General features: G+C 48.2%; 1 protein-coding gene across 10 annotated transcripts in view; it reads left to right on the forward strand.

Moving 5' to 3' along the window:
- Positions 1–834: 834 nt before the first annotated feature.
- DOCK1 (dedicator of cytokinesis 1) overlaps positions 835–18,074 on the forward strand; it is a gene marked incomplete at its 5' end in the record, with an annotated part of 301,045 nt that continues 283,805 nt past the window's right edge. For 9 of the 10 annotated variants that reach the window (XM_084265212.1, XM_084265214.1, XM_084265209.1 and 6 more), the window contains one exon: positions 838–883. In XM_084265212.1, the coding sequence (XP_084121338.1) occupies positions 838–883 (46 nt within the window). Of the gene's footprint in view, positions 884–18,074 lie in introns of all 10 variants that reach the window. The other variant, XM_084265218.1, reaches the window with a different exon arrangement.

Consider the following 18,074-nt stretch of genomic DNA (forward strand, 5'->3'; position numbering starts at 1 on the left):
GGCAGAAACCCTGAATTCCTAATGATACAAGAAAAGGACAGAAAAGAGATTCAACTCTGACCTCAAAGGACTTGCTTTCGTTCTTACACCTGTGGTACAGGGCTATTGGGTGGAGGGCTAAACCCAGGATAGCCAGTCAGATGTTTCACTTCTTTCTCCAAAGTGTTATCCTTCTGCTTTCTTTTCCAAAGGCTACTTTTTTTGTTTGTTTGTTTGTTTTTAATCAGAGCTGGAGCTAAAAACCACCGAGGAACCGGTGACTTCTCAGGAGAGCCCCGAACACGACCGGTACCCTTCTGCTGGAGCTGCCCGGCGCTGAGGAGAGGCACGCTGGGGTTTAGAGAGCTGGTTTCGTGAGGCGAAAGGCGCTTTTCGGCCGGGCAAGGCCAGGTGTACCTGGTTTGCAATTACACAATTAAGCAGCCTGCTAGGGAGGCACCACCCCACCCCGCTTCCCTTTGTGTAAAACTAGACAGGAGCTGGCTGGGATTTCCCGTCAGCAGCGCCGGGGAAAAGTGCCAGGGCGCGGGGAGGGGGAAGCTTTGAGCCTTCGAGGCCCTTCCCTCCTGGGGCGCCCGGCGTCGCCCTCAGCCTCCAGGGAGCGGGTGGCTGCTTGAGGCCGCCGGTTCTCCGCCGCTGTGCGGGGCTCGCCGGCCCCCGTCTCCCCCGCGACGCGGCCGACCGACCGGCCGGGGCGCCAGGCCGCTGGCTCCGCCCGCACCACATGACTCCGCCGTCGGTAGAAAGTTTTCCCGTCCCGCGGTTGGAAAATGGCGGCGTAGGAGCGGGGCTCTCGCATCCCCGCCCGGTCCGGCCGTCCCCGCGGCCCCCAGCGCCATGACCCGCTGGGTTCCCACCAAAAGGGAGGAAAAATACGGCGTAGGTGAGGACCCTCCCGGCCCCGCTCCCGCCTGTTGCGCTGCGGGAGTCCGCGCCGTCCGCGGGGATACCCCAGCCGCGGGCCTCTCTCCCCATCCCCTCGGCTCTTTCCCCCCCTACCCCGGCCCCTCCTGGAGCCGGGCTCCGTCGGCGTCCCGCTCCGAGCGGCCGCTGGCTGCGGCGGGACGGGGCAGCGCTTCCCCGGGCAGTAGCGCCCGGCGAACTTCCGCGGGGCCGGGACGGAGCGCGGGGGTCGGCCGGCGGCCCCGGCTGCAGCACCCGCGGCCGCGGGGCTCCGGCCGTCTCCGGGCGGGGGGTTTGCCGAGGGAAAGTTGAGATACTTGCCCGGAGACGCCGGGCAGCCCGAGCTTGAGCCAGCCTCGCTTAAAAAGTTGCCTTTCCTTGCTCGCCCTGAGCGTTTCCTTTTCTCCCGAGCGCTACTTTGTCTGGATAGAAGGTTTTGAGTTGTTTCCACGTTGGTTTCTCCTCTCCCTTCCCTCCCTCCCTCCCTCCCCCGGTGGCAGCTGAACAGGATACGCTTCCAGGGCTGGAGCTGGATCCCGGGTGGGAAGCGCTGCCCCGCGCCATGGTGATGCCGGTGCTCCCTCGGCCCCCCATCCCTCCTGGGGAGAGGAGGCTCGGCGGCCGCGCTTGGCTTCGCAGGGAGTGTGATTTTCATACAGATGAGGGGGCTGCCCCTGCGCGCTGCTACCCGGGGATCCATTTCGTCCTCTGGCTTCTTCCGTCCCCCTCACACAGAGGGGGATTGTTCTCCGCTCTTAATTAAACGGGAGCGAACTCGGTGGGGTTGGGCTGCGCTGTGCCGAGAGGTGCTGAGGGTGTCTCGTCGTGATCGGGAGCGGTTTTAAGGGGTTATGGAGAAGAAGACTTTATTGGCGTGAGCGTTTGGGCAAAGGAAATAATAAATCTGACTGACCAAGCTCAGTGTCCACCTCAGGTCTTGGACTCTTGGTTGTAAAGAACAGCTTCTCCTGTATACCCACATCCGAGCCTTGTACGAACAACGGGAGCACAGGAGGAAGGGAGGTCTAAGCAGAGCCCAAGTGAATTTCAGGAATTAATTTGAAGTTCCATCCCTACATCCCTAGAAGAAGAGAGCTTGACTTTTAAATTACTGGCATATCCTCGCCGGCTGCTTGTGCAGTGTGAGTAATACCAGCGCTGAGGATGCAGGAGAGGAAGGAGAAAGCAGAAACACTACAGATGGCAGTTGCTCATCGAGTTTTCCAGCTACCTGCCTCGTGGTGTGGGATGGGTAGAGCGTTTCTGGAAGCCTGGAATGAGTAGATTGTCACGTACTATATATTAGTGCAATAAACTAGTGATGCTCCAAAGCAAGTTCCTCTTCTGTGTGAACTGGATTCTAGTATTGGGGCAGAAGTGATTGCTGGGACCTGGCTTTCTCCAGAGCCCATGGCTTGGAAGTGCTTTTGGAAGGGTGAGAGAATAAGAAATGTTGAACAAACTCTTCTAAAATACACTTTGAAGTGTGTTTGGGCATTCTCAGCGTGGGAAATTGTGTGTGTGCACTGAGAAAACTAGACTTTAATGTAACTTAAGAAAAAAACCCCACTGTTTGGCAGTTCCAAAAAGCAAAAGATTTTGTGCTTGATGGATATTTGCTGTTTGTGGCCACTGCTCTGGAGAGAAGCTTGTCAGGGCTTTGTAATGGGTTTGCCTTTTTGTGATAGTTTATCTTCTTTCTCCTGGAAGTTGGCTGAGAGGGATGATCCTCCACAAAATTAGGGTGTTCCTCTGCTGAACCTCAGGGGTGTGAGAGTTTCAAGGGGTCACAGTGTGGAGATAAAATCAGGTCTAGAGCTAATTGAGTGTTGCGATTGACTGTCGTGGGCTGTCTGACACCGTTTTGGGACAGGGAGCTCCTTTTTGAGCTCCTTTTTTCCTTCTGAGGAAGATGAATGTTCAGCTTGGTTGCCTGTGTTTTACACGTCTCTGGGCTGTTAAAAACAGGCACTCTGTGCACCAGGAGACTTCTGGTGGTTTGTTTTCTGTTGCTTGTGAAACTGACAGGTTACAGGGAATTGATGTAGCAGTTACGTGGTCCCATTCAGGAATGGAGAAGGGGCTGTTAATGATGAACATACTAATAAACGAGTTTTTTTCTTCCTAACTGCTTACCATGGCCAGTCCTGGAGACTGACAGTGGAACAGAAACATCTGCCCCTTGCTAAATAATTGAACTGTTTGCTGTTAATTGGGTTGTTAATTGAACTGCTGTCTCAGTGATACATGTATGTACTATACTTAGTGAGGATGCTTAACTGAAGCAGAAATAATAGGACGGTGTCTGTTGTTGTGGCTTGTAACACATCACACCTGGGTGGGGCTTGGAGTGGTGTGGATGTATACATACTCCTGTATCTATACAAGATGTGGATATACAAAATATGCGTATGTGTGTGTATACATACACACACTTTTTCTTTCCTCCTCTTGGCTGATGCGTTCCAGTGCACAATTAAAACCATCCCGAGTCCCAAAGGTTTGCTGGCTGGGAGGCAGTTGGAATGAATTACTGTAATGTACCTATAGGGAAAGCGTGGCAGGATACAGGTGGGGTGAGAAATGCTCCTCCAGCTCAGCCCTTTCTCACCTTGCACGGTGGGGTTTGCTGATGCTGCTGCCTGTCCAGCACACGTGTAGACTAAACTCGGTGCCTTACAAGGAGGAGCAGTGCTGCGTGGTGCATAGGCATTATCTCAGCAGGCAGTTGTGAGCGTGACTCAGCTCCGCTTCCTGAGAGAGTTGAGGGCTCGGCGTGCTGGGAGGTTGGATGAGGAATGGGTGTGGGTATAATGGGATAATACAGTTACTAGATTAACATACGGGGAACCATCTGAAACAGGAAGAACATCAGCTGAACTGAAGTCGCTTTACTCCCGATACTGCCCATCCTCCTTCGTCTCTGTGCCCAGCTCCGTGTTTCATCTCTCTCCCCGAGCTGGTGGCACACACGGGGTGGTGTTGAGATGGCCACATGGGTGTAGGGCTTCCTCAACGGGAATATCAGAGCCCTTCAGAGAGCACCAGGGGCTGCTTATGCCTGCTGTGTGCCCTGGGTGTCCCAAGCTGCTGCGGAGTGTGGCTGCTCAGTCTCATGGTTCCTGCTTTCAGCCTGATGTGAAAATTGCAATTTTGGTGTTCTTCCTTACACCAGTGGAGAGGAGATGTAATGAGCTGCTTTAGGAAGTCTGTGAGCCCGAGTAGCACTTCTGAGATGGCATGAAGTGGCTCTAGTAGCTTCCAAATCCTCTTGACTTCTATTACTTGACCCTATTCCTTTGGGCTTAAATCTGAAGTAAAAGGTAGAACTGGTGCTACTGTGATTACTACAAATATCATACATGAAATGCCTTTGTGTTCAGAAGAATGTGCAGATATGGAGTAATTAGATCACTACTGTTATAGCTTAATTTTTAATATTTTTTTCAAAAAAATGGTGAAATAGAAAAATAGTGTGAGGGGAGCGTATGCATGGTCAGATAGAGGAGAACTTCCCTGGCTTTCCATTGAGATGCTGTTAGCTTTCAGGATGTTGACTCTAGGTGGAAAACATGGATATTGTACCCTTGCTGTGAGCAGTAAGCCAGTGCAGGCTCTGCCTTTCAGGCAAGGTGCTTTGGGCAGCTTCATAAATCAGAGCCCTTCAGGAAGAAAGGGCTGGGTATCCATACAGGGAGCTGCATTGAGTGTTGCTACTTCAGGACAGCCCTTGGTACCTGGGTAAGAGCTTCCAGATGGCAGGTATCAGGTCGCAGATAACGTGTATGTCAAGGACAGGGGCATTTTAAAAATAGCCTGTACTTCTGTGACCACTGTATACCTACAATTGCTGCACTTCTCTGGCATCTCTCGGTGCCTGCAGGGCTTTCCCCTGAGCAGACAGGGTTCTGCAAGGCCTTGAGATGGTCTGTCTGGTTCTCAGCCCTTAGCCAGTGTCCCGTGGGCTGTTTAGATATCCCATACTACAGAGGGGATGTGTCTCCACATGCATTAGTTTAAAAAAAAAAACAATAGGCAAACAAAAAAAAACCCACCCAGTTTTGCTGTGAGCCACGTGGTTCCTGTGTTTTTCCTTGTTAGTGCTGAGCTGCTGGTGTGTGTCATGAGAGGGCGAATCCTAACCAGCCTGGGGTTTAGATGCTGTAAAACAGGGTGGTCCATGGCCAGATTTCAAGGGTGGGGTGTTCTGGTGCCTCCCTGGGACTGGGATAGCATATGTAGAAAAGGTTTGTAGAAATCTGTACTGCTAGGGGAGGGCTGTCATAAGTTGGTAGACTAAGTGGCAATATAAAGGTTGTGATACACAAGATTTGCAACTGAGCTCTGCTCTTGGAGAGGGGAGGTGGGAAGTTGGGAAGAGCAGTGCCATGGAGGGCACAGGAACTCCCCCAGCCAAGCACTGCTGCTTTGCTGGTGGTTTGGGATTGAGGGAAGGCTTTTGTGGCATCCTGGGTTTACATGCCCACAGCTGTGGTGAGTGGTGCTGGCTTGTGGAGACTCCTGCTTGATTCCCAAGAGCCTTGTGTGTGCATGTTCGTGCCTGAAAGTAGGGAAGGAATTGTTTTTAGGAGATGGGGAAAGATGCACCTTAGTGGTGCAGCTGGAAGGGTTTCAGTGATGCTGTGTTGTGAGTGGGGATTGGGGCTGCCTGGCAGGACAGGGTCATTCATTCCCTCAGTACTGGTCCTGACAGCAGGACTGAGCTCTGGTGAGTCCCAGTGCAATGGGGTAAAGATGTCTGTGCAGTGTTAGCTGATGGGTTTATTGGTGTGCTACCCTTGTGAGACAGCATGTGTGAATTCAGTCTCTTAGAGACACCCTGCCCTGCTGCACACCCAGGTTGGACTTTCACTGTGTGGTGTCTTCCAACACCTTTTAGTTCCCTGCTTGCTGATGGGGTGTGCTTCTGCTCCCTGGCATCAGGTGAAGCAGAGGTTAGGGTCTGGCAGGTGAGGAGTACCTCTTCCTAAATGAATGACCCTTATTTGACTGTAGGCATGTGCTTGATTGCTCTCAGTTTACTCAGCAGTCACTATTGCTTTCTGTCAATAAACACTTGTGGCAAGCAGCAGATTGGAGAGGGATAAGGATGCCGGATACATGGAAGCAAGGGTATGCTCCTCTCTTTGGTTTTGTCCAGGTCAGTGACAACATTACAGACTGGGTGTATTCTGAGAAATGATTCCTGTAGGGATTCACTGGAAATACTCCTTTTTTTGTGGGGTTTTTTTTTCCCCTCATAGATCACATACTGCCTTCCTATAGGCAGCTGGCTGCCCATGGGTGTAACGTGGAGCTGACAGCCAGCTTAGGAATTTTTCAGCTGTTAACTAACAAACACTCTTGTTCCTAGAAAGTTAAAAGGGAGGGGGCATTTTCACAAGCTGAGGCTTTACACTTTACACAAGCGTGGAAGTGAGAGTAGGACAAGGTCCTGCTGTCAGGTTTTTGGTTTGGGATTGATTCTGGAGAACCATTTCTGAATTTCCAGGGGTACCTTGGTGGGGTTTGCAGTGTTCCACTTTTATGTTTCACTGCCATAAGTGCCTGATTTAGGTGTGCTGATAACATCTTAATTGCAGGCTGTTTGCCAGTTTGGCACAGCTGGCTTTGTGTGTTAAATCCTTTCTGCATAGGCAAAGCGTTCAGGGAATGGGGAAGGAACACTGGATGCACCTGAACGTCAAACTGGTGTCTCCAGGAAGCCTTTCTGTCAGCTTGCAACTACAGGAATAAGTGTTGCAATAATTTTCCTTTGAAATACTTGTTTTTCTGGAATTTGTCCAGTGTGGGCTGTAGAGCACATGCAGGATATGCCTTGTCTAATCCTTCAGTAGTCCTTCAGGACTGAAATCCAATACATCTTGTTAAATACCTGTAGATGTGTCCAATGTTAGATAAATAGCTGAAAGCTGACTTATATTAATGAATCGAAGCTTAAATGAGGAACTAGAGCTAATCCAGGTTTAAAGTATTTACTCTATTAAAGATGTCAGTCTTACTTCTCCTCTTCTACTTGCTGGGAGGCAGAAGCTTTCCCAAAACCTCCTTCTGTGAAGCATGAGGGCTGCTCTTCCTTGTGGATCTTCCTTGGCTGGGAGATGGACCGCTGAAAAATAGAGTATCTTCTTTTTGGTGAACTTGAGCACACTTGTAACTCTGTTTTCTTGCCTGTGGTAGATCCCAAGGCCATCCTAATAATAGTAGTGTTCTGAATAATGCTTTCATGGATTCCTTAATGAACACTGGGATGCTTTTGTCCTTTAGCCAAGAGGGGGGAGGAGTAGAAATCACACCTGATGTTATCCCCCAGAATATTCAAAATGAGATAGTTCTTGTACTTCTGAAACTTTATCTGTGTTTTCAGGCTGTAGTTGTGAAAACATTTATGTATTGATGGTGTTATTTATCTTCCCATGCTTATGTGATTTGTGCATTAAATCTGATTTCTGCTGTCCAGACTGGAAGCAGTGGCTGCTGAATTTCAGTTTCATCAGCAAAAGGTGAAATATCTCAGGGAATATTTTTCCACTCCATATAATTTTGTAACTAAACTGAAATAATTACATTGAGATCCATTATGGGTAATCATGTATCCACACATGTAACAAAGCAAACAGATGAATAGCTGAAGTTACTATTGGCCATGATAACTGAATTTGGGGGGGGGGGGGGGAAGAATATTTCTTAGCACTTCTGCTTTATTTTGAGTACTTTTTATATTATTTTTTTAACATTTTCGGGGGTTTGTGGTAGCTGAATCACAGAATCCCTAAGCTGGATAAGACCATTAAGCTCATCAAGTCCAACCATTCCTGTCCTGTGCTAAACCAGGTCCCTGAGCACCTCATCTCCCCTCTGTTAAACACACCCAGGGGTGGGGACTCAGCCCCCTCCCTGGGCAGCCTGTGCCACAGCCCCACAACTCTGCCAGGGAAGAACTTTTCCCTCACATCTGAGCTGACCCTGCCCTGGGGCAGCTTGAGCCCATTGCCCCTTGTCCCACCTCCTGTCCCCTGGCTGAAGAGACCATCGCCCACCTCTCTGCACCCTCCTGGCAGGGCAGGGGAGGTGGGGAGAAGGTCTCCCCTCAGCCTCCTCTTCTCCAGGCTGAACACCCCCAGCTCCCTCAGCTGCTCCTCAGAGGATTTGCCCTCCAGCCCCTTCCTCAGCCTGGTTGCCCTTCTCTGGACACACTCCAGGACCTCAATGTCCTTGCAAACCTGCTTGAGCAGCTTGTGAGATGAGCTGGGTCTCTGGCTGTAGGATGTAGGAGTCTCTGCAGTGTCCCCTGTATTGAGGGTGTTGGTGGTGGCATCGTGGAGAAGTGTCTTCCTTGTGGCTTGACATTGTGAGTTCCTGATGGTGGTCAGAGCTTCCTGGAGACAGAGCTCCTGCATGGCTTTGGGATCCTTCCATCTGACACTGCAGGTGGGGAGTTGTGAGGGGACACACAATCCCTGACGTGCCCCAGAGCCTCTTCGAGCATCCAGATACCTTTGGAAGTGCAGCCTTAGGTGCTTGCGTTTGCTCTGGCTGCATTCTCCTCCTTCTCCAAACAAAGCACGGAAATACTGACATCACTTGACTTGAAGTTGAATGTAATAAAGTAACATATGTTTAGGGAACAGAGCTGAATAGCCCCTGGGTCCCAGGAGGAGGTAGCTGGTGCCAAACAAGGAGTTGATGATGCAGGACTGTGCCCGGCCCTCAGAACAAGGACCTGCAGCTGTGCTGTGTTAGTAGAGGAGGGCTTGCCTCATATCCATACATAGAATATATAAAATAAAGTTCAGAAGCAGGGCAAACAGTGGTGCCTGAGGTCCCTGTGTAAGGCTGGAGGGAGTGGGGGCACAGGAACATGGGAAGCTCTGCTGCTACCTGTGTCTCCAGCAGCCTGCCTGCATCCCAGCTGGTGCTTTAGCCTTTAACATCCTTCTGATCGTGCCAGCTGGTCTGCAGGAGAAAATGTTGGCAGTAGGGAATGGTTCAGTGACTGTATGTAGTTGGGTGCTTTTACTGAGGAGTTACTTCAGCACGTTGAGTGTGTGGTGGTGTCTGTAGGAAAGGCTGAGTATCAGAAATGAGGGGAAATTAAAGCAACTGGTAATGTGAAGAGTGTTCTGTGGTGGACCCTGAAACAGGAAATATCTCAGTGCTGAGCCAGATGGAAGTAGCTGATGATAATTTGAGTTTCCAAGTCTTGACACAGATGGTGAACAGTTTAAAAGGACGCTTGCTTTCAGAAAATCTGCTGTGCATATGACTCCAGTGAGCAGATCCTGACCCTGAAATGGCTGCAGGTTATCCAGGCAGTGACTGGGGATGCTCTGTAAATCCTGCCTGCTGGAGGAGGAGGGGTGGCACTGGCGTTGTAATGAATGGATAGAGACATGGTTAAGCGTGTCACTTGGGTCAGGAAAGTAACAGATAAGGGTCTGTGGGAACCTTTAAACTCTCTCTTGGCTAAATATGAAGCTGTTGTCCCAAAATGTGAGCCTGTGAATGAAACACTAACATAGTGATGGCAAGAAGTGTGTTTTTTACCTTGATTGCTATTTTTTAAGCAATAGGAAGAGCTAGAAGAGGGTTTGTTCACCTGCTGTCGTATGGATGTCCTGGCAGCTGGTGGATGTGTAGAGGGACCAGTGTCAGGCGTGACCAAGCCTGTGCTTATTCCCTTCTTAACTCCTGTGGAGACCATCATGGTGTGGTGGGCTCTGAGTCCTTGTGTCCTTGGTTCTGCCTTGCTCTGGGTTTGAAAAGCTTGTCCTCTGGGGTTTAATTTTCTACTACTTGGGGGTCACAAGGGAACATGTTACTTCTTTTGCTGTTCCACATTGGACAAGCTGTGTCTCATTTCTCACTCAGGTATGTAGATTCAATCCTGTAGTATGTTCTGTTTCACGTGAGGTCGTGGTGATGCTGCCTGGTGTGTGGTCTCAGGACTAGGCTGCTGGATGGCCTGGTGGCCTCAGGCTCTGCCCACAGCAATGTATTGCCTTGCATTTTTTGAGCAAAGAGCAAAATGGGGCTGTGATGCACAACTGTGTGTGGTTCTGCATGAAAGCTGTCTCACTACCTGGTTATTTCCATTGCTGTCCTTCTCAGTCTGCCATATGCTTCTTGAGTTCTAATGATTTGCAAACTTTTTTTCTTTATTTCAAGTGTATTGTCCTTGTGCACAAATACCTGCCAGTTTTCTTCAGGCATCATCTGCTGTTCTGCCTGGAATTCCTACTTACCTGGCTGCCCCTGTTTCACCTCTGGGGTCAATGGGAGATGCTGGCTGTGTTTCCATCAATCCATAGTCTCCTGATCCCTTTTTTTCCCACCAGGAATCTTAGGGCAAATAGACTTGAGACACTTTTTTCCTCCCCTCCAAGGCTGGTGTAGCGGTGTGGTTTTGGGGATGGGTATGGTGATGTGGTCTTCTGGGGGCTTTTTCCATCCTGTCCTTCCATAGAGTGATCTCTTTGATATTTCCAATGGAAAGGCTGAGTGGTGTAACAAACCCAGTGGTTTTCTGATAGAGTTTTTAGTAAGTTGGTTTATAAAGAACATGGATTTTGGTTTTGTTTGGGTTTGGAGATATTTGGGCTTCCAGCTCAAATCAGAGTTACTCTCTGGAAGATAATTCTTTGGTATAGCTGTATCTAGCTGCCTCCTTCCTCAACAGCCCATCAGAGCTTCTGACTGTCTGTTTTCTACCTCTACCTGACCTTGGTCAAGTCTCTTCTGCTCTTGGTTGTGTGTGTGTCTCTTCTGATGCTGCCTCTCAGTAACGGTTGGGTGTGTTGGTGACAGCCCTTTTCTCATGGACTTCCCAGGTGATGGGCAGCAGTAAGCAGAACTCTCTGAATTCCAAGATGACCAGGACTTGCTCACAGCTGGCATTGCCCCCTTTTTGAAGTGAATTAGTGATGTGTGATGAAAACAGTGGAAGGGACTGAGGCAGTGGGTTAAGATTCCTCCCACCAGAGTTTTGGTTGCTGAGCTCTTCTGATGAGGAAACTGTTGCTCTTGCTCACGAGTGAAGTGGCTGGAGATATGAGGATGGATATTTTTGTGTTTCTTGGGCAGTAGTTTCCATAGTGCCTGAGTCAAACAGGACAAAACAGCCATCCCAAACTTTTGATGGAAAGCCAGATATTCTTTTGCTGTTTGTCATGTTATACTTTGTTTATCTGTTGGCTTTGTTCTTGCGTGTTTCATGGTAACTAAGGGTCTAAATGGATTTTAAAAAAAGCTAACAGGGATGTCTGCAGTTATGTTAGATTGGATCATCTCAGTGCTGCTGTTACTGTCCCTATCAGCTCCAGGACCGATGAGGTGCTGACAGAGGAGGGAGTTTGTTTAGTGCTGGCTAATACAGAGTTACCTGCTGTAAGGTAGGTAATCAGGTTCAGATCAGATGTTGGGAAAAAGTTCTTCACTGAAAGAGTTGTGGGGCTGTGGCACAGGCTGCCCAGGGAGGGGCTGAGTCCCCATCCCTGGGTGTGTTTAACAGAGGGGAGATGAGGTGCTCAGGGATCTGGTTTAGCACAGGACAGGAATGGTTGGACTCGATCTTAAAGGTCTTTTCCAACCTGGTGATTCTGTGTATGTCTGAAACGTGATTAGGGAAACCAGGCTTTGGACTCAGCTTAGTTAGGTCTGGTCCGTCTCCTGCTGAATCCTGCTGTAATGGGAAATGTCCTGCTAGCAAGGTTTTATTTGGGGAAATAAACCTTCCTTGAGAAGCAGGGGAGTCCATGAGGAGTGCAGAGAGTAGCTGGCTGCAGCTCTGTGGGATGGGAATTTTTATTCTTAAAAATAAATTAATGGACTGGATACAGCCAGATAAGCCCATTTTAATAAAGACTCGAGTGACCTCCCCAGTTACAGTGCTGTTTATATTTTTAATTTTGTGTGGGTTCAGCTTCTGTTTTATTTCTAGTTGAATGTAGTCTCAAAATGATTTATTAACAGATGTTTTAATTGGTAACTTTTGCTGCCAAAGAGGCCTCTGTTTATTTACTGAACTGGGATAACTGGGTGATTCAACTGGTTCAGATTTGTGCCTATGACAAGATATAAACTCCTAAGATCAGGAATTAAAGTATTACATTTGTATAATAGTGTCTCGATGCTTCTGTAATATTTACATAAGGAGGGTGGAAAATGTGAACTAGAGTAATTGAATGCCAGCTCAAGCATTGATAAGATGGGTAGGTGGTGATACTGCTGAGGAATGAGGGAGTAAATTAGTGAAAGAGTAAAATACTGGTGAAAACTAGTGAAGCCTTGGGCTCTCCCATCGTGTTTCCCTACTTACTGCATCTGCACGTCGCAGGCGTTTCTGTGGCTGCCTTTGCAAGCAGCAGCACTGCCTTGCTCTTGGGATGCTAATGGAGCAAGAAACATTTTTAAAGCTTAAACTGCTTTATTTTTCTCCAGCACACTGAAGGCTCCTACAGAGAGGAGTAGGTTAGATGCCTGCAGGAAGGTAGGACACATACTCTTCCTCTCCTCACCCTTGCCAGCACCATCTTCAGCACGAGTCCCCCAGCAGAATGGGCTAGGTGTCTGGTTAGGATGCTGTCACCAGACATAGCCAGGGGGAATGTCTGTGCTGATTTAGCTCATTTTTAATATATGTTTTCCTAGATGTGGGGACTTGAACATCCAGTGCTCTGGTTATCCTTAGCATGTTGCTTTTAACAACTTTGTTTTGAGGCAGAGGTCTGGAGGGTGGTGAACGAGTTGGGTAGCTGAGCAATAACCACTCGTTATTAGACTAATGAAGTATTTTTGCAGTGGGGAAAAGAGATGTTTGAAGGTGGAAGTGGTTATGGAAGACAGATATGCTGTCCAGTTCGGCACAAGCTTGTGCTGTCAGTTGGAGCTTGCCAAATTTGAACATCATCTTTGTTGCTTTGGAAGCCGTCACAGGAAGATGGATCTCTTTAAGCCGTGGTTTCCAGTGGGGCAGTGCTAGAAAGGGGACAGATCTCCTCTGGACAGGAGCTGACTCTTGCCCCCTCCCTTGGCTGGTACTGCCCTGGGCTGCCTGGGCTCTGTGCTGATGCTTCACCTCTTTTCAGCAACTAGCTGGAGTGATGCTGGGAAGATGAAGATAACATATGGATAAGAAGGAACAGTTAAAATGGCTTTTTCTTACTGCAACAGATGAGCAAGTGACTGCTGGGCTAGTGGCACCTTAAACACCTACTAGCATTAGGAGACGTGATCATAGGTGGTGTCTTTAAAATACACTCTCTTGTGGTTATGCTCAGGGGGTAAAGTGTTACAGCCTGGAGCTAGTCTGGATTAATGAGGGTGATTTTGGGCCTTGGAGGAGTAAGGAGAGACGTTGCAAGGGTCACCCTTGAGGTGTCTCAGTTGGCTGAGGGCTGCCCCAGCCATCACAGACCAAACTGGTCAGTGGGGCGAGACTCTGGCTACTGATCAGAAGCTCTCATCTGGGAATTTCCCACATCTGGGATATTGTGTTGGGCTAGATCAACTTTATTTAGGCTAGAAAGATTTTTAGAGCAATTAAATTACCTTGTGCTAAAGTTAAGTGTTGCAACTATAAGTTTAGGTTCCTGTTGATCAGGAAGGTGTGGAGCTGAGTGTCTGTAAGCAGGGCTTTCAGGTGTTCCTCTACTCCAGTCTTCCCCAACCCCCAGAAGTTTCTATGTTTGGTTTATGGAGAGAGTAAAATGTGATGCTGGGACTTTAAAGGACGTATCAATTCCACTTCTTTCTCCTTCCTTACTCCAGAGTGAACATGACAATTAGTATGGGTCCAGAGGCTCCCTCTCAGGTGGGCAGTGTGGGATTTGTACTGGATCTGAGCTCCCTCAGACAGCACTGAGAGGAAACCCTGCTGCCAGTGGCAGGGGTCGGTGATGAGAGACGGCCTCAGAGCTGTGGACAGTGACTCTTTGTTAGGGCTGGCTGCCCAGCCAGCTTTGTGGCTCTTCTGAAAGCAGCACCAGGCATGTGATTTCTTACTGGTTTGGGGAAAAACAATTTTTCCCTGTGTTTGCAAAATGCTGCTCTTCTCTCTCAATGCAGGCAGTGCTGTTTGACTCACTTCCATGGTTATATCTTTACATTAAATCCAGTACAAGATACAACTTAAGGAAAAATAGCATGTATTTCCAATTTCTAGCTGTTGTGGAAAAGAGAAGGTGGATCAGACTGTGGCTCTTAGCAAGTAATTCTTCTCTCTGACTACTGTTTCTAAGAAAGCTGAACGAGTTCCTTGGGCATTATTTGACTCTGGATCTGTGCTCTTTCTCTGTGGTTCTTATTGTTGGAGACAGCTGGAAGGTCCAAGAGACAAATAAGGTGATGGCAGGTAAAAGTAAACTGAGCAAGGTTTGATGTTTAAAAAAGCCTCAAATGCCTTCTCCTCTCTTCCCCACTCCAGAAGCTTTCCTGAGAAAGCAATGGAGGGATTTTGATTTTCTTCTCCTTTGTAGAAATGCTGAGGAGGACAAGCAGTAGGAAATGAAACCTTCATCTCCTCACCCCATTTTCCCCCTGCTTCAGGCTTTTTGTTCTGCACCATCAGCTCTGTATTGCAGTGAACAGTGTCTTCCAGGGGATGGAGTTTGCCAACTATTTCCACAGTAGTGTGATAGCAGTTTTATTGTGTTGAACATGATTTTTATAGGCTATTAAAACATAGCTGTGACATTAGCTTGCTGCTATAGAAACACTTAGTAAAAGACACCTGCTTTGTGAACTTATGGTTGGTACAGTAGAGACCTGATGCAACCACAAGGGAGAAGGTTGAAGCAAGGGACTGATGCATCAGGCATCTTCAGATGTAGCTGAGTGCATGCTGGATGGTTTTTGGTAAAAGCCCCATTCTGGTATCGCTTGCTGGCAGCCAACAGCTAAGAAAAGGTTCTGCTTCATCCTGTGAAGGTCCTGAGGATCTCTCTGTGTCTGTCATCCGTGTCCAGTCTCCTTCCCAAGCTGTCCAAGGGCCATGTGCCCTGCTTGAGCACCAACTTGGCAACCTGTGATTGAGCCTGTGCAGATGTTGACTGTAATTTGCTCTCCATTGGGAAGGACTTAAGGGTTTGCCCGTGGTGAGCATGCAACTCTAGGGCAGTGTGTTTCATAAGCTGGATTTAAGATCGAGCTGGTTGCCTTTGGGGGTGTTTGTACCTGCTTCTGTGTCTACAGGACAGTTTTGAGCTGCAGTGCTGTGTTTGGGACCTTGTCCTAAGCCTGTACGTGGTTGAGGTTGATGCTGTTGCTCTCCCATGCTTGGCCGTGTGTTCTCTGTTCTCCATTGCAGTTTTCCCCAGTTGCTCTGAGCTCTTACAGCTCAGAGTTGAGGTTCTGAGCGAGCTGAACTCCTTGTGACTGATGGCTGTGGGGATGAGGTGGGCAGCAGCGCTGGTGGTGTGAGGGAAGGGGCAGGGATGTGCAGCCAGGGGCACAGCAGCCAGGACCAGGTGTGGAACTGCAGTGCTGACAGCTTCACTTACCATCTCTTGGGGAACCTCTGTGTGATAAAGCAGCCTGATGTTGACTCATGGCTGGTTCATACATGTTCGATCCACTGCCCACACAGATCATAAGCTGAACTAGTTCCTTCTCTCCAGCATGAACTTCTTTCCTTCCTTTCTTCCTTCTCATGCCCAGCAAATACCTTGATGCCTTTTGCACACAGCAGTATTGAAGGCTTTGCAGATGTTGCAAAGACTTCAGCTAGAGGCTGGTTTGAATTTTAGAAGCACAGAAGTCCTTTCTCCAGGTACCTGGTGGTAAGCATCATGCCTGCTTGGACACTGGCCGAGCCTCCTGTGGGGATGCTGCCTGTATGCCCACCATACCCAGAGCTGAGTTACCACTTCTCAGCATCCCCCAGTGAAATGTAGGAAATTAGAGGGAACATCAAAACTCACTCACTGGGTGATTCTGCATTACCAGGGGACAGATGCCAGGACATCTGCCTCTAGATAATGCTTTCTGTTTCTCTAAATCAGCATCTCTTTCCTGCAGAAGCCCATGTTAAGAGGTTGAGGTGGTATGATTACTCCTTGGACTTTTTTAATATTAAAAATCGATTGGAATGTTCTTGATTGTGCTTCTTGTTAGCTCTGCATTATGTTGCATTACAGTGCATGTTAATGCTGGTATAGTCAATAATGATACTTTTTTTAACAGTACTTTCAGCTTTATACCCTCAGTACTTAGGGAAGAAGTACTCTGAATACAGATGAAGTACCAAGAAGGAGGAGGGAGAAAGCTGTGAAGAGTGAGTTGGCATCCTACTTCATTAGCTCCCTGAAAATAAAGTATCTGGCTTAAAAGTGGAGGGGAAGAAAAGCAAGAACCAGAACTTGGTTCTTGGAAGAGTTGGATAGGTCCAGGACTTGCTATTTCTTTCTTCCTTTTCCTTTTTAATTAGTGCAGAAAGGACAAGTGTGTGTCTTGCTCTGTCCTGCTTGAGCTCTGCCAGCAGGACTCAGCAGCAGGGTACTTCAGTTTGGGGTCGCTCTGAATTGATGAAGCTTCCTCTGCTTATTCATTCACGTTGGGTAGTGGTAAGACACCAGATGTGTTGCAAAACGTATTGCTCCCCTGTGTTGCCATCTGTTCCAAAACCTGAGGTGTCTGGTTGTGTTTGTAGGGGTTTGGGTGGCCCTTTGCTCTTTCTAACGTGCTCGGCTGGCAGTTGATGCTGCATCTGTGCTTGGGTTCTCCTCTAAATGCAGAACATATTCCTGTGTATGTTCTGTGCCCTCGTTTGGGAAGAGGGAAGGCAGGCTGTCATGGCAGGATTTCAGTTTGAGGGGTGCCCAGAGTCTTGGTTCAGGCTTCTCTAACCTTCATTGGTGTCCTGTGTAGGTCACGAAGGAGAGGCGAGTCCTCCCGCACTCCCCTGGGAACAGGAGTTTCAAAATGAACCATTTTTATGTTTTTACTGACTTATTTTAGTCTAGTCCTGCTGGGGAGATGCCTGCAGTGAGTCACCTTCATGGCTCCATCACTAGGATGTAGTGTGTTACCGGGGAGGAGGCACCATGGGCTGCATTGTCTTCCTTAGGTTGGTGGTGACCATTCCAGCCTGAGAGTTTCTGAGCACTTCTCCACTCTTTAGGAAATTCTTCTTGTGTGGCTGTTTGGGTGACAGAAATCCTGAAATATTGAGAAATAGAACCAAGAACTGAGCTTGGTGTGAGGCTAGGAATGGCAAAATCTGGGGTGACCTTGGTGAGGAAGGCAGGCCTCTCTCTTTGGTCAATGCACACCTGAAATAAGCATCTTTAACAAATCTGGGGTGCAACTCCTGACTCTCACAACCCTTTTTGCTTCTTCCTCCTCCGTTAGCCTCTGCTCTAAGAATTGGAAACTTGCCTGTGTGAGTAACAGAGAACTGAGGAGTTAGTGAAGGCAGCCACTTCCCCCTTGGAGAAAACAGGAGGAAAACCTTCAGGTTTCTTGTCTTTTAATACTAGAGAATTTGCAAGAGGCTTTCCTGTCACCAGTGTGGCTTCAGCCAGCTTTTATGGAAAAAGCACAATTATAATGTGGGGATTTTTTTTAAAAGAGACTGTAAAATAAAGCTGATAATATGTTGAATTTAATTTGCTTCCTTTCCAAAAAGTGAAACAATTAATACAGTCTCTAATGCAAAGTAATTCCAGGGAATATAACTCTCTATTTCTAAGGTATCTTAAAACATCTCAGCTTTCATATAGTCAGGGAAAGGCTTTTTCTATACATACTGATGCTACCTTTTGTTTGCTTTTCCCTGTTTTACCCCTCTGTCACCTCTCCCTAATTCTTCCAGCGTTCCTCTCATTTCTCTAATGCGTGCAGATTAACGAGTGCAGTTCTGTAGAGGTGTTTGTTTGGTATTCTTCAGCAGGAAATGGATTTTTAGTGCAATTACTGTAATGCCCTATTCATTGTCCCTTTCTTTATCAGCTCCTAGAGTTGAAAAAATTGCTCTTTCTATGCCCTTGCTAATCCATTGCTGTTGGCACTTCGGTACTTGTGTGTAGACGTGCTTTGTGGTTGCTGTGGGAGGAGGAGTGGAGCAGGAAGAGCCTCTACCCATGGAGTTGCTGGGCCAGAAGCACAGATGAGGAGCAGAAGTATCTTCAGCAGCACTGAAACCTTCAGTCCTG

This window comes from Gallinula chloropus (assembly GCF_964237585.1).
Source record: "Gallinula chloropus genome assembly, chromosome: 5".
Taxonomy (NCBI): Eukaryota; Metazoa; Chordata; class Aves; order Gruiformes; family Rallidae; genus Gallinula; species Gallinula chloropus.